We start from the raw sequence: 19,830 nt of genomic DNA on the forward strand, positions 1-19,830 counted from the left end.
AAACAAGCTTACAGAGTCTGATTACTTTAACCCCAATAGTGATAGTGTGAGTTCAGGGGTCGAACTAGGATCCAGCTTCTGCTACTTTCAGCTTCGAACGATTCTACTTCGGGGTCTCTGCATTTTCCCGGTTCTCACAGATGTCTTCAGGTGTCAATTTCAGGGAAGTGGCTCCGCCCCGCCCCGCCCCGTCCCGGGCCAAGGACGAATTGGAAAAAAAAAAAATAAAAAAAAAAAAAAAACACACTTCCCAGAATGCACCGCGAGCGCGAAGGCCTCACTATCGGCGTCCGCTCTCCGGCGCCATTTCTGTAGAGGGGAACGGCAGTGCGGCCTGTAATCATGGCGCTGTTCCCAGCCTTTGCTGGCATTGGTGAGGCTCCCAATAGCGGCAGCGCCAGGAAAGGTAAGCATACAGAAGGGATGAAGAAGGCACTTGGCGGGCATAGAGCGGAGTTTCTCAGTCCTAGGCCTGGGCCCTTTCCTTGGATTTGTTTATCCACCTCTATCCCAGAGTTCTCCGCGGCGCTGCGAGGACTTCTGGGAAGGGAAGCCTCCTGGCCCCGTCCTGGCTTCGGCTTTGGGTTGCACAGCAACAGACGGAGAAAGAGAGACGGAGGAGAGGCCCTGGGGCTGGGGCTTCGATGTTGTCATGCTCTTGGACCCCATTCTTGCTTTGAGCCTCAGTTACTTCACCTGTGAAACGGAGATAATAGTACTCCACATCTCAAGGAGATTTCTGATGCAAATGCTGGGTGTTCTTATTACATCTTTCTTCCTTTCCCGTTTTACTTATTTCTGACCTTCTTAGTGGGTTCATAGCTTTTTGCCGACCTAGAGCTAGGGATTAGGATCCAAAGCCTAATCGAACGCAGTTTTTCTCCAGAGGGGCACAGAATCTGGGAATCAGAACTGTTTATTGAGGGTCCCCAGGTGATGGCATTCTATATTCTATTTAGCATTAAACATTCCCAGGCCATCTGCATTATTAAAGATTGCGATAGGGGATTGTCATTTGAAGTAATTAATCCTTGGGTGCCTGGGTAGCTCAGTGGGTTGAGCCTCTGCCTTCAGCTCAGGTCATGATCTCAGGGTCCTGGGATCAAGCCCCGCATTGGGTTCTCTGCTCAGCAGGGAGCCTGCTTCCCCCTCTTTCTCTGCCTGCCTCTCTGCCTACTTGTGATCTCTCTGTCTCTCTGTCAAATAAATAAATAAAATCTTAAAAAAAAAAAAAGTAATTAATCCCAGATCATGCACTTACGTGGCAGAGTCCAATTGTGTCTCATACCTCTTTTATATCCTCTCATGGTTCCTTCACTTCTTTTTTGGTAATGCTGTTCATAATTTTGAGTAATTTCTTATATAACTAGTATAAGTTTTGGCTGTCTTTTACTAGACTGTAACCTCCATGTGGTCAGGGATAGTGTCTAACATTGTAACATACTTTGATCTGAGCATAAGTTTAGAATATAGTAGGTGTTCAACAAATGGTTGCTGAATATACAGACCAGTAATAGGTGATGTGGGAAACAAAGGCAGGAGAAACATTATTAAATTTTCTTACTACCTACAGCCCATTGACAAGTTAAAATAAGTAGAGTGCTCTTCCTCTAGGAACTCCGCTGCCTCAATGTTTATACTTTGCTAAGGTCAAAAGGCCCTGGAACCCTTGCTTCCAAAATTCGTTAGTGACTCAGGCTATCCCTAACCCTCTCCCAGCTTGAAAGTATATAGTGGGCCACTCATTGTGACCCCAGTGCAGCTCTTTCTGCCCAAGGGTCCTGTCCTCTTGCTTTAATAAAACTAGCTTTTTGCACCAAGGAGTCTCATGAATTCTTTCTTGGCCCTCATCTTCGAACCCTAACTTCTTCCCTACATCAATGTTTATTTTTAAAAAGTAACAGAAAAGGTCAGATGTTACAGATGTCACAGGTGAACTACAGGAATACTGACTTCTGAGAGGAGGTTCAAAGAAGGTTTATTTAGGAGATAACTTTGGCGATGGGTCTTCATGAAGGTAGGATTTGGACTGATGGAGATAGTGGAAGGAGATTCCAGTTCCTGCAAAGAGATGCAGGAAGAAAACTGTGTGACCTATGCAGAAAATTACTAATAGCCCAGTTTGTTTGAAAATACAGAGGCATAAAGGGGAATCCTTTTGGGAAATGTGGTTGGGTCTGGTGGTGAGGGAGGGTAGTGAGTTGAGTAACAGGTCAGGGGTTTATCCTTTATTTGGGGAGGGTGAAATGGGAAGTTTACAGGGGAGTGTCACCCTTGTCATTTATCTTAACCAGTATTTATCGGACATGTTCGGGTAGTCAATGGCAGTATAATGTTTGTAGGAGAGCTTTTTATGCAGCACTGTATTTTTTAAAAAATTTGAATATTATCACTTGATGAAATTAACTGTAATTCTTTAATATCATCTGGTTTCCAATCAGTGTTCATATTTCCCAAGTTGTCTCAAAAATGGCCTCTTAATGCTGCTTCAAATCAGGATCCCCAAAAGATACAACACTCTATTTTGTGGATATATCTCTTAGGTGTTTTTAAAATACGAAACGGTTTCTCCTTCCCCTCCATTTTCCCTTGTGATATATTTGTTGAGGAAAATGGGTCATTTGTCCTTTAGACATTTCCCACCAGATCCTCCTGGTGATATTTAGCATGCTTCTCTATCCCAGTATTTCCTGTGAGCTGGCAATTAGATCTAGAGAGTTAATTAGATTCAGATATAATTTTCTAAATTGAAAATACCTGGTCGGGGTATTCGCTGTTGACTCCGGTCGGGAGGATGGGCTGTCGAGTTTTCTTTCAGAAATGTTAAGCTTGATCAGTGATTTCTTGGTCCATCCTGACTTAGGCATTATGGGGCTGCCCATCAGTCTTTCACCTAGTGATCTTTGCAGCCTTTTATAATTATTGCTTAGAGGCATTATTTCATTGGGGTCACAAAATGGTTATTTTCTAATTTTAAAATTTCCTCCTATATTAACATCAATTATTCTATAAACTTCCTGTCAACACTACTGCGATACCTTGAAATAGAATTCAGGCAGGAAAGACAGGATGAATGGTTGATTCATTTCCTTTGTCAGGGTTCAGAAAATGAGTTGGGGTCCCTGCAGCTTTTAGAGGTCTCAGATCCTCTTCATTATGAACTCTTGAATTTTTAACACTTGTATTTTAATCCATTGCACATACTGTTTTTCTTATGCTCGAATTATCCCATCGGTGGCTACTGGGAGCCTAATTAAGTTTGGTGTGTGTCTTTTTGACATGACCCAGATGTCTTAATTGCTTCCTTGCTTTCTGGCCTAAAAGATGCCCAGAGCTCATCACTTACATGTTTTGTTAGGGCCTGGAATTGGCTGTCTCTCTAAAAAACATGGTTTCTTTTAGTGGAAAATGATATGGGAAGGTTAAAACCACAGGTTGGTGTCTGGAGTACCAATTGCGCTGGGTTGTCATTACTTCTAGACATTTTGGTGAAAACCAGGAAGAGAGAAGTATATCATGAATTCACCTTGGTATTTCCAGGCCTAATTTAAGATTGTGAGATTATTTCTTTATTTCTTTTTATAATTTAATTTGTGAGTTATACATACGCTGAAAATCTTAGTTCCTGGGGCACCTGGCTGGCTTGGTGGGTGGAGTGTGTGACTCTTGATCTTGGGGTTGTGAGTTTGAGTCCTATGTTGGGTGTGGAGATAAAAAATAACATCTGTTAAAAAAAAGTCGGGGTGCCTGGGTGGCTCAGTTGGTTAAGCAACTGCCTTTAGCTCAGGTCATGATCCTGGAGTCCTGGGATCAAGTCCCACATCGGGCTCCCAGCTCCATGGGGAGCCTACTTCTCTCTCTGACCTTCTCCCTCTCATGCTGTCTCTCATTCTCTCACTCTCTCTCAAATAAATAAAAATAAAATCTTAAAAAAAAAAAAGTTGTAGTTCCTAATGCCACCAGTACAACTGTGTATATGTTCAAAATAACAGTAGTAATATGATTAATATAAATAGTTTAATATTTCATTGTGGTTCTTTTTGTCCTTAGGATGTATCCTGCAGCAGATGTGTGATCAAATGGCCGTGTTTTAAAATCACTTGAAATAATTCTCTGCGTGGTTTTGTCACCAGTTTGACATATAGTTAGGTATAGTTGTTTTTAATTTTTAGGGATTGCTTTTTTTTCTTGTTTTTGAATTGATCCTGTTTTATAGTGTTCTGAAACATTTGCATGGTCCTGAGGTTGAAAATGTAAACCAGGTATATTCCTAGAAAAAAAAGCCTTTCATTTCTGTTCCTCCAGCCTGCTACTTTCTTTTTTCTGTGGGTTAGAATTTTAGTCAGTCAATGATATCCTTCCATTTTTTTCTCAATACGAGTAACTACATTTCTTTCTCTACCTTAAATGCAGACTGTTCTACATTTTATTTCTTTCTCTCTTTTTTTAAAGATTTACTTCTTGGGGCGTCTGGGTGACTCAGTTGTTAAGTGTCTGCCTTCGGCTCAGGTCGTGATCCCAGGGTCCTGGGATTGAGCCCCACATCCGGCTCCCTGCTCAGCAGGAAGCCTCCTTCTCCCTCTTCACTCCCCCTGCTTGTCTTCCCTCTCTTGCTGTGTCTCTGTGTCAAATAAATAAAATCCTTAAAAAAATAAATATTTACTTCTTTATTTTAGAATGAGAGAGTGCTCCAGCAAGCAGAGGGAGGGGCAGAGGGAGAGAATCCTGATGCAGCCTCCCTGCTAAGCACAGGGCCTGATGCGGGGCTTAATCTCAGGACCCTGAGACCATGACCTGACCTGAAATCAAGAGTCAGACGCTTAACCAGCTGAGCCACCCAGGCACCCCACTGTTATGCATTTTTTAATTTTTAATTTTTTAAAAAGATCTATTTTTTTTTTAAAGATTTTATTTATTTATTTGACAGAGATCACAAGTAGGCAGAGAAGCAGGCAGAGAGAGATAGGAGGAAGCAGACTCTCTGCTGAGCAGAGAGCCTGATGCAGGGCTCGATCCCAGGACCCTGGGATCATGACCTGAGCCGAAGGCAGAGGCTTTAATCCACTGAGCCACCCAGGCGCCCCTAAAAAGATCTATTTATTTTAGAGAGACAGCACAAGATTGGAGGGGGCAGAGGGAGAGGGAGAATCCTTTTTTTTTTTTTTTAGGATTTTATTAGAGAGAGAGATAATGAGTAGGGGAGGGGCAGAGGACAAGCAGACTTCCCACTACGTGATGAGCTGGATGTTGGGCTCAGTCCTAAGACCCTGAGGTCTTGACCTGAGCTGAAGTCAGATGCTTAACCCACTGAGCCACCCAGGCGCCCCGTAGAGAGAGACTCTTAAGCAGACACCCTGCTGAGTGCAGAGCCAGACAGGGCTTGATCTCATGACCCAGAGATCACAACCTGAGCTGAAATTAAAAATGCCCTGCCTCTTTTGCATTTTAGCTGAAATCCCAGAGATAACTCTACAGTCTGTACCCTCTACAGTATGAGATCTTCATCATTTCTTTTGACTGATAGAACTCCATCGTGTGATGCCATATGGTTAATCAGACAGATTCCTATTAAGAATATTTAGACTGTTTCCGTTCTTCTGCTGTTATAAATAGAAGCACTGTACTGTTTTTTTTAACACATGATGTTACATTAGTTGCAGGTGTACAACATAGTGATTAACCCACTTTATACCTTATGCTCTAATCACTGCAAGTGTGGCCATCACATCACCACGCACTGCTGTTACAGTATCATTGACTCAGTTCCCTACCCTCTGCCTCTTATTCCTGTGATTTATTCATTACATCACTGGAAGCCTGAATCTACCACTCCCCTTCACCCATTTTGCCCATCCCCCGGCAACCTCTCAGTTCTTCATATTTATAAACAATTCTGCTTTTTGTTTATGCAGTGTATTGTAGATTCCATATATAAGTGAAATCATGTGGTATTTTTGTTTCTAAGATTTCACTTAGCATCATACCCTTTTAGGTCCATTTATGTTATTGCAAATGGCAAGATCTCATCCTTTTTTATGGCTGAGTAGAAATTCCTTATTTATATTTTTATATACAAATCACATCTTTTTTTTACTGATTTGTCTATTGAAGAACACTTGGGCTGCTTCCATATCTTGGCTATTGTAAATAATGCTGCAGGAAACATAAGGGTGCATATGTCTTTTTGATTTCTTTGGGTAAATACTGAGGAGTAGAATTATTGGATTGTATGGTATTTGTGTTTTTAATTTTTTGAGGAATCTCCATACTGTTTTCCATATTTGTTGTACCAGTTAGCTTCCCACTAACTACACAAATGTTCCTTTTTTCCACATCCTTGCCAGCACTTGTTATTTCTTGCCTTTTTTTAAATTTTAGCCATTCTGACAGGTGTGAGGTGGTTTTCTTGGGTTTTGATTCGCCTTTCCCTGATGAGGAGTGATGGTGAGCGTCTTTCCATGTGTCTGGTGGCCACTTGGATGTCTTCTTTGGAAAATTGTCTATTCATGTCCTTGCCCATTTTTTTGTACTTCTTGCCTTACACTGTAACATGTTCTAAAAATGTAAGATCATTGGGGCACCTGAGTGGCTCAGTTGGTTAGGGGTCTTCCTTCAGCTTGGGTCATGATCCCAAGGTCCTGGGATCAAGCCCTGCATTGGGCTGCTGCTCAGCAGGGAAGTCGTCTTCTCCCTCTTGCTCTACTCCTGCTTGTGTTCTCTCTCTCTCTCTCTTTCTCTCTCCCCCTCTCACTCACTCTCTCAAATAAACAAATAAAATCTTTTTAAAAATGTAAGATCATTAATAGTAGTACAGAGTTTTAATTAAAAAAAAAAAAAAACAAAACTTAACTGCTGGACAGAACACAGGCAGTACCCAAGTGAGTGACAGCAGCTCTGCTCCTCACTCTGGTGGTAACTGTTAAGTGTTAGGACAGGATTTAAGTAGGCATCATTCAGTAAGAGGTTTGAGTGGGGAAATAGAGCAACATTCATTCTTTCAACAAACAGGTATATAGTACCTCCATTGTGTTAGGAGCAGCAGAGAGCCTCCAGTGTCTGACCCCTCCAATTCTCAAGTTTTCCTTCTGTGCCATCAGACTATTTATTAGGATTTTATACTCTAAAGCATTGTTGCTTGGGTGTTGAATATTTGGACAGAGTTAGGAGGGAAGATGTCCGTTCATTTAATCCTCATAACAATATATGAAGCAGGTATATTATCCATATTGGGGAAGGAAACTAAACTCACTTCTTTTTTTCTTTAAAACCTACTCTTCTTCCTGTTTCCGCATATCGGAAAATGGCACCACCATTCCCCCCAAGCCAGAACTGAGACCCATACTTTGACTTCTCCTCCTCCCCTCACCCCCATTCAGTTCTTCATCCCATCCTTCCAAATAACTCTTTTCCCAACCCTGAAGTTTGTACCTTTTAATCCCTTCCATGTATTTTGCTCATCCACTTGCCCTGTTCCCCTCTGGTAGCTATTAGTTTGTGCTCTGCATTTATAGGTCTGATTTTCTTTTGTTTGTTCGTTTATTTTTTAGATTCTACATATAAGTGAAATTGCGGTATTTGTCTTTCTCTGACTTATTTAATGTAATACCTTCTAGGTTCATCTATGTTGTTGCAAATGGCAAAATCTCACTTTTTTATGGCCTAGTGATATTCCCTAGAGAGTGAGAGAGAAAGAGAGAAGGAGAGGGAGTGTGTGTGTGTGCATGTGTGCACATATACATATACTACATCTCTTTTTTAAAGATTTAACTTATTTATTTGACAGAGAGAGAGCATTAGCAGGGAGGAGAGGGAGAAGCAGGTTCCCTGCCTAGCAGGGAGCTTGATGTGGGGCTCGATCCCAGGACACTGGGATCATGACCTGAGCTGAAGGCAGACACTTAACCAACTGAGACACCCAGATGCCCTACACACTACATCTGTATCTACTCATCTGTTGATGGATGTTTAAGTGCTTTCATCTCTTGGCTTCTGTAAATAATGATGCAGTGAATGTAGAGGTGCGTATGTCTTTTTGCATTAGGTTTTTTTTTCTTAGGATAAATACCCAGAAGTGGGATTGCTGACTCCTATGGTATTTATAGTTTTAAGTTTTTGAGGAACCTCCATACTGTTTTCCACAGTGGCTACACCAGTTTGCATTCCTACCAACAGTGCATAAGGGTTATTTTTTTCCTGCACATCCTTGCCAACGCTTATTTCTTGTCTTTTTTATTTTAGCCATTCCAACAGGCGTGAGGTGGTGGCTCATTGTGGTTTTGATTTGCATTTCCCGGATGCTGAGTGGTGTTGAGTGTCTTCATGTGTCTCTTGGCCATCCAGATGTCTTTGTTGGAAAAATGTCTATTCATGTCCTCTGCCCATTTTTTTTTTTTTAAAGATTTTATTTATTTATTTGTCAGAGAGAGAGAGGGAGAGAGAGCAAGCACAGGCAGACAGAATGGCAGGCAGAGGCAGAGGGAGAAGCAGGCTCCCTGATGAGCAAGGAGCCCGATGCGGGACTCGATCCCAGGATGCTGGGATCATGACCCGAGCCGAAGGCAGCTGCTTAACCAACTGAGCCACCCAGGCGTCCCGACCATTTTTTTTTTTTTAAAGATTTTATTTATTTATTTGACAGAGAGATCACAAGTAGGCAGAGAGAGAGGGGAAAGCAGGCTCCGCGCCGAGCAGAGAGCCTGATGTAGGGCTCCATCCCAGGACCCCGAGACCATGACCTAAGCCGAAGGCAGTGGCTTAACCCACTGAGCCACCCAGGCGCCCCCTCTGCCCATTTTTTGATTGGATTGTTTAATGGGTATTGAGTTGAATGAGTTCTTTATATATTTTGGTTATTAACACCTTATTAAATATGTCATTTGCAAATATCTTCTCCCATTCAGTAGGTTGTCTTTTTGGTTTTTTGATAGTTTCCTTTGCAGTGCCAAAGGTTTTTAGTGTGATAGAGCACCGATTGTTTATTTTTGCTTTTGTTGCCGGTGCCTGACATGACAGGTCCAAGAAAATGTTGCTAAGACTAATGCCCAAGAGCTTAGTACCGATGTGTTCTTTTAGGAACTTTATGGTTTCAGTTCTTACATTTAAGTGTTTTACTCATTTTGAATTTATTTTTGTGTATGGTATAAGATAGTCACCCAGTTTCGTGCTTTTGCATGTAGCTATCCATTTTCCCAACACCGTTTATTGAAGAGACTGTCTTTTCCTCATTGAATTTTCTTGGCTCCTTTGTTGTAGATTAAATGACCACATAAGTGCGGATTTATTTTACGCTCTCTATTCTGTCTCATTGATCTGTGTGTGTCTATTTTTGTGCCAGTACCATACTATTTTATTATTACAGCTTTGAAGTGTGATTTAAAATCTGGGGTGTGATACTTCCATCTTTCTTTTTCTTTCTCAAGATTTCTTTAGGCTATTCAAGGGCTTTTGTGGTTTCATACAAACTTTAGGATTATTTTGTTCTAGTTTTGTGAAAAATGCCATTGTTATTTTGATAGGGATTGCCTTGGAGCTTGTAGATTGCTTTGGGTAGTATGGACATTTTAATTCTAGACATGAGCGTAGTGTATCTTTTATACCATTTGTGTCATCTTCAGTTTCTTTCATTGGTGTATTACAGTTTTTGGAGCGCTGGTCTTTCACTTCCTCGGTTAAATTTATTCCTAGGCATCTTATTCTTTCTGATGCAGTTGTAGATAGGATTGTTTTTTTATTTTCCTTTCTGATAGTTTGTAATTAGTGTATACACATCAGGTTTCTGTATATCAATTTTGTATCCTGCAACTTTACTGAATTCATTTATTCTAAAAGTTTTTTTGTGGAGTCATTAGGGTTTTCTGTATATAGTATCATGTCCTCTCCAAACAGTGATGGTTTTACTTCTTCCTTACTAATTTGGATGCCTTTTATTTCTTGTCTGGTTGCTGTGGCTGGGAGTTCTAGTGCTGTGTTAAATGAAAGTGGCAAGAGCGGGCATCCTTGGCTTACTCCTGATCTTAGAGAAAGGGCTTTCAGTTTTTCACCATTGAGTATAATGCTGGCTGTGCGTTTGTCCTGTATGGCCCTTATTACGTGGAGATATATTTATACCTGCTTGGCTGGGAGTTTTGATCATGAAAGCCTATTGAGCTTTGTTCAATGCTTTTTCTGCATCCATTGAGGTGGTATGGTTTTTATCCTTTATTTTGTTCATGTGTATCATGCTGATTGATTTGTGGATTGTGATCCAAACCTGGAATAAATCTCACCTGATCATGGTGTAGGATCCTTTCAACATACTGTTGAATTCAGTTCGCTAACGTTCTCCTGAGCCAGGTAACTCTTCGGTTCACTAGCTTACCCCTATTCTCACTGTCATTTCCCAGTTCTGTCTGTCCTCACCCCCTGGAGTGACGACAGCCTCCTAACAGTCTCCCTGTCTCCAGTCCCACCTTCCCTCCCTGAACCACTCTCCACACTGTAGGCGGAATGTTAAAGTGCATTTATTTAAAAACACCATGTGCCATTCGCTGGTATGAACGCTTTACAGATATTAACTCACTGAGTCGTGACCCTATGAAGCTGGTACTATTCTCTGGGTTTTTAAGGAGGAGGAAGTGGAGTCACAGAGCCCATAAGTAACCCGTCTGCGGGCAGGTGGCTGGCAGCCGCAGAACTAGGATCTGAGCTCCGGCAGCCCAGCTACGAACGTGCGCTCTCGAAGACTGCTGTTCGCCGCTGCCCTTCAGAATCCTGGATCTGACTTTGTCCCTCTGGTGCAGAGCTCTTGAGTGTCTGTCCCTTGCTTTTAGGGTAAGCCCAAACTCTGACATGTTTGTAAGGCCCCCAGCCTCTCCAGCTTCATTGTGCCCCCACTTGCTCTCCCTCCCAGTGGTCCAGACATGACAGCTTCCTGCTGGTTTCCAGAGCCCCGCTTTTCCACTTTCAAGCCTTTGTACTGCCACTTCTTCTACCTAGACTCTCCCTAGGAGCAGGTTAGCCTCACTCCTCCTCCTGGTCTTGCCGAGCTGTTCTCCCAGGCAGCTTCTTCTGACCCATACCTAGTCCGGATCATGTGCTCCCATTAGACCCTGGGTGTTTTCTTTGTCTTGACATTTGTCACTTTGCATGTAAGTGACTGCAAGTGTGTCAGTGCCCTAGGGTCAGGATGCGTTTGTCTTGTTTGCTGTGTGTACCTAGCTCCTAGAACAGTGCCTCGCTTTCAGTAAGGAAAAAAAACCAACCTGAGTGAAAAAAAAGTCCGAGATTAAGTATTTTGTTAAGAGTTGCACTACCAGTAAACAGTAAAGCCAGTATCTGAACACAGGTCCTTCTAGTTTAGACACTTGCATTATAAATCACACTGTGATATTAGAATGTTGGGGTTTGGACTCTTTAAACATTACTTTTGGGATTCCTGGGTCTCTTCAAATTGCAGGTTAACTCCGGAGAAGGGCTGACTTTGGCTGGGTACTCTGTAATCACCATCTTAAAAGCAGTTTTTAGCCACGTTTGCTGGTGCTTTGTGTACAGATGTTTGCGTGCTCAGTTTCCTTGTCGGAAAAGAAGGATTTTGATCAAAATGAAGAGCTTGGCTCGCTCTTATTGAAGGAACAGCTCCCTTCCCTAGTATATATGCTGACTGATTACCCTCAACCTTGGAAGTGTCTTCTGAATTATTCCTGGAGGCGTGGTGCTCACTGGAGTTCACAGAAACCAGTAATCAGTGCTGTTTTGTTATAATAGAATGGGCAAGGGGTGAACTGGGATGTTTCATCCGGTTGTGATTCAAAAAAATGTTTTTAATTTAAAATGATTCGTGGTGATTTCATCATCCCTCCATCCAGTGGAATTGAATTAGAGCATTTTCACTAGCAATGGGGACATAGCATGCTGTTTATCATAAATTTATCATGAACTTATCATAAAAAGCGTGTCAACTTAGGGATGTTCATTATATAATTTTCTGTAAAATTACACATGCGTAGTTCTTCCAGCTACCTGCCTGATTTTTGTTAGGCGGTGGTTCTAAAGTGGTTTTCTGCCTGATGCTTCTACCCTTCTTTTCCTAGGGCTGTGTGTGTGTGTGTTTGTGTGTTTGTGATCACAGAGTGCTGATTTCCAGACAGGTTCAACCCGTGCTTATTTACTAACCTGCAGGGACAAAAGGTTTGTCAGCCGGTCAGCTTCTCTATCTAAACCCTAGGCGTGCTGTATCCTGCTCGTCCTTCTGTAATATGTTAAGTCCTGCTTGGTATTGACACAGTGATCTCAATACGTATTTGATGTCTATCACAGGAACTTGTAAATCGCGTGAGGATGTAGGTAAATATAGAAAAAACCCTTTGCAATCTGATTAATAAATTATCTTTTAATGTCAAATAACTTCTTCCAGGATACCATGTAATCAGAATTTAATTTAATAATCTACATGTATTCCATGAACAGTTAAGTTTATCATTAAGTATAAATCCCACATGAGCAGAGACCTGGCCTGCCTTATTCCCACTGTACCCCCAAAGCCTGGGATGTGCCTGGGCACATAGGCGGTATTCAGTACTTCATTCTTTAATGAGTAAATCTCCATTTACAGTGAAGACTGGAAGAATTAAAATAGTTGTATTTATACCTAGATAATGGCATGCTTTTGATGATTTCAGATTCCTTCAGTGCAGTCAGTTAGGTGCTGGGGATACAGAGATATGAAGATCTGGCTCAGGTCCCCAGTCATTTTATTGACTCAACAAATATTTATTGGTTCCAGTTACTTTGTGCCAAGGTGCTGTGCTAGGGGTTTGGGAATACAGGAGTGAGTAGTCATGACCTCTGCCCTCCTGTTGCATTTAGTTTAGAAAGAAAGGAATGGGAGGAGGGTAGGCGAGCTGGAAACTTGGATGCAAGCACTGGAAACCAGTTTGCTGGATTTGTTCAGCTGGAAAAATGTTTTTGTCTTTTTCTTTTTTCCATTCTCACTCCCTACAGTGTCACAGTGATGATTACTAACCTGGTCCCTGTAAGGATTTGAGTTGTTTTGCCTTTTGCCCTAGCATAAAATAGGAAGACTGCCATGCAGATAATGAGATTGTAATGTGAAAATTGCCTCAAGAGCCTCATGTATCTGTTGCCGGGAGACTTCAGGAAAACCCGCTCCTTAGTTGAGGGAAGGAAGAGTAGCACCCTGGTGTGGTGGGGAGACCGGGTAGAGGAGTGCAGATCCGGTTCAGGTGTGTGCCCTTGGCCCTGTGACTGAACTTCTTTGGGCCCCCTGCTGTTGATCTGTAAGTGAGGGGGTGGTGTCCCATCTGTGCCCCAGAGAGCCTTCTCAGAGCCGCCTCCCCCTCCCTCCGGACCCCCAGGAGCAGCCCTACTTCTGCTGTTCTGCCTATTGGGCTTCTCTGAAACATTTTGTTTGAGCATGTTTTCTTTGGCTAAAAAGAGTTTTAAAATCTCTGGACTAGATGATCTCCAAAATTCCTGCATGCCTGGCATCCAGTGATGATTACTTCTGACATTCCACGTTCACTGCTCCTGTGCTCCTAGGAAGAAAAAAAGGCAGCAGCCGCTTCTTGTCAGGTGCAAATACCCTTTGTTCTAACAAAAGGTCATTTGAGTGAGATGAAGGTCACGGAGAAGTTCAGTGATGATTTGGGTTAGAACCGTGAGAGTTTTTAGTTTTTTAGTATACTCTTTTTTAGTATACTACTCTTTTTCCACAGTGGTCTTCTATGGCAGAGTCTTAATTGCTCCCTTAAAACTCCTTTTCTTGTACTTTCTGAAGGATTGAGAGTCACACACTTTATGTTGTTTTGACATCTGGGTTTCTTTACGTTTTCTCCAAGCTATCCTCATTATCTACAATATTTATGGAAAAATATACTGGAATCGTTTGAGAGCATCTCTCCTTGCATATTGCTTGCTCTATCTTTTCTCACTTTTCCCTTGTTCATGGGAAAATCCAGTTATTGTGGAAATAATCATGATCTCTGAGCAACAGGAACTATTTTGACATACCTCTCACCAGGAATTAGACCCAAAGGAAGGGAATCAATGTCAGAAAGAAAAAGACAATAGAAGAGTGATTGCCTGAGTGGTTGGTTGGTCAGCAGTCACTGGGTATGACCTTACACATCACTTATGTGCTTGGAGCCTTAGTCTCCTGTACAGTGGAGACCGTAATACCTTCTGTAGGGAGTTGTTTTTGTACTTAAGGATGGAAAGTCCTTTACCTGGTGTTTGGCCTGCAGTAGGCACTTAATAAGTTAGAATCCCTCTCTTCTCCCCCTACTGTTTTTTTAAAAGATTTTATTTATTTGTTTGAGACAGAGAAAGCACGCGAGTGAGGCAGCTGGTGGAGGGGGAGAGGGAGAGAGAGAGAATGTCAAGTGGACTCCCTGCGGAGCTCTGAGAGTCTCTGAGAGTCTCATGACCCTGAGATCATGACCTGCACCAAAATCAAGAATTGGATGCTCAGGGGGCACCTGGGTGGCTCAGTCATTAAGCGTCTGCCTTCAGCTCAGGTCATGATCCCAAGGTCCTGGGATTGAGCCCCGCATGGGGCTCCCTGCTCAGCAGGAAGCCTGCTTCTCTTCCCTCTCTCATTGTGTCGCTCTCTGTCAAATAAATAAAATCTTTAAAAAAAGAAAAAGTATTGGACGCTCAACTGACTGAGCCACCCTGACGCCCCTCCCTTTTCTTTTGATGTACCTTTCCTCTTTAGGAATGTTCCTTCCTGCCTGCCTCCCTCCCCTCTTTCCCACACGTTTATTAAACTCCTCCTGACGCCTGCCAGGCATTGCTCATGGATACAACAGTGAGTCAGACAGAGTACCTGTCATCACAGAGCACATGTTTCAGCATCTCCTCACTAGGATGTGGGAATCATCGGGGACTAGCAGACAGAACATAGAAAGTTCTCTTCCAGCGCAATCCTAAAAAGGCAACCCAATTAAAAAATTGCAGAGGATTTGACTATCACTGTCCAAATGTGAATGGTCAATAAACACATGAAAAGAAGCTTTCCATCAGTCATCAGGGAAACAGAAACCAAAAGCACAATGAGAAAAGGCTTCACAGCCAGTAAGATATAGGATAGCTGTAATCTCAAACACCGCCAGTAACAAATTGCTAAGGATTTGGAGAAATCAGAATCCTTACACACTGTTACTGGGGCTGTAAAGTGGTACAGCCAATTTGGAAACCAGTCTGGCATTTCCTTAAAACGCTCAACATGAGTTACCACATGACCCAGCATTCCTCCTGGATATCCAGCCAACAGCAATGAAAACACATGTCCGTAGAAAAGCTTACATACTTGAGTGTTCCCAGCAGCATTGTTCACGATAACCAAAACAACGTCCAGGTGTCCATCAGCCAATGAATGAGCAAAATGTGGGCTGTCCATAAAATGGAATATTATTTGGCAATAAAAAGGAATAGAGCGTGGATATATGCCACAGCATGGATAAGCCTTAAACACACTATGCTGAATAAAAGAAACCAGTTACAAAAGACTGTATGGTGTGATCTCATTTACGTTCAGCGTCCCAAACCAGCAGATCTGTAGAGACCAATTAGTGGTTGCCTGGCGTGGGAGAGCCGGAGATGAGCAATGGTAACTGGTAATACGTATGGGGTTTCTTTTTGGGATGATGAAAATGCTCTAAAATTATTTTATGGTGATAGTTGAACAATTCTGATGTGGTTTTTTTGTTTGTTTGTTTTTAAAGTAAATTCTATGCCCAACACGGGGCTTGAACTCATGACTCCAAGATTAAGAGTCGCATGCTCTGCTGACGGATCCAGCAAGGTGCCTTGTGAACGATTCTAAATATACCAAAGACCACAGGTTATACGTTTTAAATGGCTGAACCTAGTGCGTAGATTATATCCCAGGATGACTGTTAAGTGCAGTTCCCCTTCTGTCTCCTAACTTGATCCATGTCACGGGTGCTCTGGCCTCATCCTAGAATAAAACAGGTCAACCTCCAGACCCCTCCTGGGGCCCCCTTGCCACCGCCATCCACCATCCCCTGGTTTTTTCCTTTCCTTTACAGTTAAGACTCCTAAAAGGTTAGGAAATAAATAACTTAGACTTCATTCCAGAGGAGTTGGAAATTAGTGGATAAGCAGAAAGAGGAAAAATTTTGGACATTTATTTTTTTTTAAGAATTTTTTTATTATTTATTTATTTGACAGAGAGAGATCACAAGTAGACAGAGAGGCAGGCAGAGAGAGAGAGAGAGAGAGAGAGAGAGGGAAGCAGGCTCCCCGCCGAGCAGAGAGCCCGATGCGGGACTCGATCCCAGGACCCTGAGATCATGACCTGAGCAGAAGGCAGCGGCTTAACCCACTGAGCCACCCAGGCGCCCCAATTTTGGACATTTAATCTCACCACCCAGAGATAATCATTATGAACACTTTATGTCATTTTAGCGTTAGCAAAGATGACACCTCGTGTTTTTATTTTCAAAGAGGAATACTGTTATAAGGAAAGGCCTATGTTAAGTTACCAAGAACAGAATCTTTTTTGAAGAGAAATGTCTTAATCTTCTGTAACGATATTAAACATGGAGGGTTTTGTGCATGATTTGATTTTGAAGCTTTTCGGGATTGTCTGCTTCAGATTTGAGGTCATTCAGTCCTAATGCTTTGGAAACATCCCTGCTCCTTAGTGTGTGGATGGAATCCGTGAAGCCCCCCTGCTTTTTAAGCCACACTTGTTACATGGCTTTTGCTTACGCTGCAGCCTGATCGCACAAGAGAATTTCAGTCTTAAACACCTTCGGGTGTGTGAAAGCTCCGCGCCCCAGTGAAATGAAAATTTCATGACTTCCCTTCGGCCTCTGCGGACTGTCTGGCCGACACTGGCTGGGAATGAGGATGGCAGCTGGTGAGATGGATTTCCTGCTTTCGAAATCACATTGAGCTAATTTCATTGATCTTTTCTCCCCCTTTTGCCTGCGCAGAATTAGATTGGCTGAGCAACCCGAGCTTTTGTGTTGGAGCCATACCCTCTCTGAGCCAACAGCCTGAGGAGGCCACTGCCCTGGTTTCTGAAGGGTCATCGCCGACGAGGTAGTTTTTCTGAAAGATGGATTTTTCATTTTTGTCTGCGTGTTGTCTGTCGCTAGGTTCGAAAAACGCTCCTTAGGAAACCCTGTGATAAAAGAGCGAATTACAACTCTTCTTTTTACTCGAACTAATGAGGTGCCCTTTGTTTTCCCTCTCCTCACTCAGATTATTATTCCTCTTTCCCTGCTTTGCCTTTTGTAGTGGCAAGTGTGTGACATGGCGCCAGTAACAAGGCCACAAGGGAAATGGCACCATTGTGACTATTGAGTAATTTGACTGACCTCGCTAGTAACCTTTAGAATATTGTAACTCCAATGTTCCCTCAGTTGCATTTTCACCATTTTGGGAAAAATGGAAGAGACTGGTGTGATACAACATCGGATAAAATCTCATGAAAACTTGGGGACAGCAGAAGGGCACACATCTGCACCAGGCTTTGAAAGAAGTTGTGGTAGAGCATCGAATTGAGAAGTGAGCCCTCTCTCAAATATGGACTAGGTGGTCTCATTAAGATGAGGAGCCCCCAGGGGCACTTGGGTGGGTCAGTAGGTTAAGCCTCTGCCTTCAGCTCAGGTCATGGTCTCATGGTACTGGGATCGAACCCCACATCAAGCTCTCTGCTCAGCAGGGAGCCTGCTTCCCCCACTCTCTCTGCCTGCCTCTCTGCCTACTTGTGATCTCTGTCTGCCAAATAAATAAAATCTTAAAAAAAAAAAAAAAGATAAGGAGCCCCAGGAAGGCAGTCCTTCAAAAGTGCAAGAAACCTTTAGAAATGGACACTAGTTGGTGCCAGAGGGAGAGTTGTCCATAGACATTTCGATAATGTGGAAGGGCTCATCGTAACCTTTAAAAACAAGACCAGAATTAAACCTTTTTTAATTAAAAAAAAATTTTTTTTTTAGGACATGCTGCCCTAATGTTTAGGACTGAAAATAAACCCTTTATAAGATTGCTTCAGAAAATACTGTATTTGATAAAGTAACTGGTAGATTATTTTCATTTAAAAATGTACAGATGTGGGATGCCTGGGTGGCTCAGTCGGTTAAGAGGCTGCCTTTGGCTCAGGTCACGTTCCCAGGATCCTGGAATCGAGTCCTTCATCAGGCTTCTTTCCCAGTGGGGAGCCTGCTTCTCTCTCTGCCTCTGCCTGCCACTCTGCCTGCTTGTGCTCTCTCTCTCTGACAAAAAAATAAATAAAATCTTTTAAAAAAAAATGTACAGGTGTGAAAGTCCAGGTTTAGAAGCTATTAAAATTAGAATTCACCTACTGTTGGTTTAGGGCCAACTCTCCCCCCCCCGGGGTCGGAGTGGGGTCCAACTCTTAAATCCTTAAGGGGAGTCGTGATCTGGGAAGGCACTATATAAGTATGTGGGCTAATGGTAAGCCCCTATGGGCATTTCTGGAGTTCTCTTTTATACATTTGTTTGCTTATTTACATAGTCTTTTCCCTACTTCTCATCTGAAAATAATTCCAATGTTGATTTTCCCAAAACAGGAGTCCCCTGAAATCAGAGCCTTCAGATGAAAGTGATGCTAACAGAAAGCCCAGACAAACGAGCAGGAAAAAGAAGAAAGAGAAGAAGAAGAAGAGGAAGCATCACCACAAGAAAACCAAGAGAAAACGTGGGCAGGCCAGTAGCAGTGGCTCTGAGCCAGATAGTGAGCCTGAAAAGGACAAAACTTCCAGAAGCACTGGAGACAGTAGAAGGGAATCTGAGAAGCCAAGGTGGGTTTTCTGTTCTCAAATACCTGTGACTTTTCAAAGTTTGTATTTTTTCCCTTCAGTTGCCACAAATGAGACATTTGAATGACTATTTAGCCACTCAGTCAAATGGAGTCCAAAACACACCCAAATAGAGCTGTACCATGAGGTCACATTTAAAAAAAAGAAAGAAAGAAAATTTTCATTAAAAAAATCAGGGCTGTGATTTTGAGAAATGTTATTTAGACACAGTAATGATCATGTCAAAATCTGATGCAGACGAAAGGTCTTTGGGATTTTGAAAGATGGCCGATGTGCCATGCCGTGGGAATCTGGGCCAGTTCACTACATAGTTGGGGCTCCGTCTGTGAGGGTTAGAGTAAGAGGAACGTCTTATTTCTCTTCCGTAGTCTCTCTCTTCCTTCTGATCACTCGCATCAGCCACGCGAGACCCACACTCTTTGGTCGGGGGCTGTGTAACAGGATCATCGTTGCTCTTGTCCTTTTCCCAGGTCACATTACTTTCTAGCACTATGTGGAAAGTGTGGACTGGCCCATGACCACAGTGTTTCCTCTCCTGGGGGCTTTGCTTCTCCCCACATTTTGCTCCGTCTCCCTTGAGCCTGTTGCTCCCCACGTGCTGCAGTGAGGGCTGCACAGGCGCTCAGCGGTAGCTCCCCTCTTCTCCCCTCTACCTCTCCCTCTGCTCCCCCATGGGGGGCCCTTCTCCCATGCCCACGACAGGCTGCATGGGGTGGAATTGAGTTATTTCTTCACTTTTTTCTTTTCTTTGTTTGTATGGGCTAGAGGAGAGAAGATTGAAGTCCCTGTCTAAGGCATACTTAAAATATTTAGTGCTATTAAAACTTTTTGGACTCTTCAGGGATTATTTGCTTAGATGTCCCAGCGACGTCAGTGAGAGCTCTGTGGTGCTGTGAGTCTGGAATCTGACCCGTAGGGTCTGCATCAGACAGGTGGATGCTGAGTCCTCCTGTGGATCCTTCTGCCACCAGACCTGTGGAGAGCCTCGCAGGCCACTATGGCTCAGGGCGTCCGGATT

The 19,830-nt window shown here is 42.8% G+C and overlaps 1 protein-coding gene across 3 annotated transcripts in view; it reads left to right on the forward strand.

Annotated features, from left to right (window-relative positions):
* Positions 1–319: 319 nt before the first annotated feature.
* Positions 320–19,830, forward strand: part of LOC111148464 (NRDE-2, necessary for RNA interference, domain containing) — a 50,094-nt gene continuing 30,583 nt past the window's right edge. For all 3 annotated transcript variants that reach the window (XR_002640700.1, XM_022505022.1, XM_022505023.1), the window contains exons 1-3: positions 320–406; positions 16,962–17,070; positions 18,564–18,794. Coding sequence is in view for 2 of the 3 variants with exons in the window: in XM_022505022.1 (XP_022360730.1) it covers positions 343–406; positions 16,962–17,070; positions 18,564–18,794 (404 nt within the window). In the remaining variant the exon portion in view is untranslated. The remainder of the gene's footprint in view (positions 407–16,961; positions 17,071–18,563; positions 18,795–19,830) is intronic.

This window comes from Enhydra lutris, unplaced genomic scaffold, assembly GCF_002288905.1.
Source record: "Enhydra lutris kenyoni isolate GAN:26980312 unplaced genomic scaffold, ASM228890v2 scaffoldscaffold20, whole genome shotgun sequence".
Taxonomy (NCBI): domain Eukaryota; kingdom Metazoa; phylum Chordata; class Mammalia; order Carnivora; family Mustelidae; genus Enhydra; species Enhydra lutris.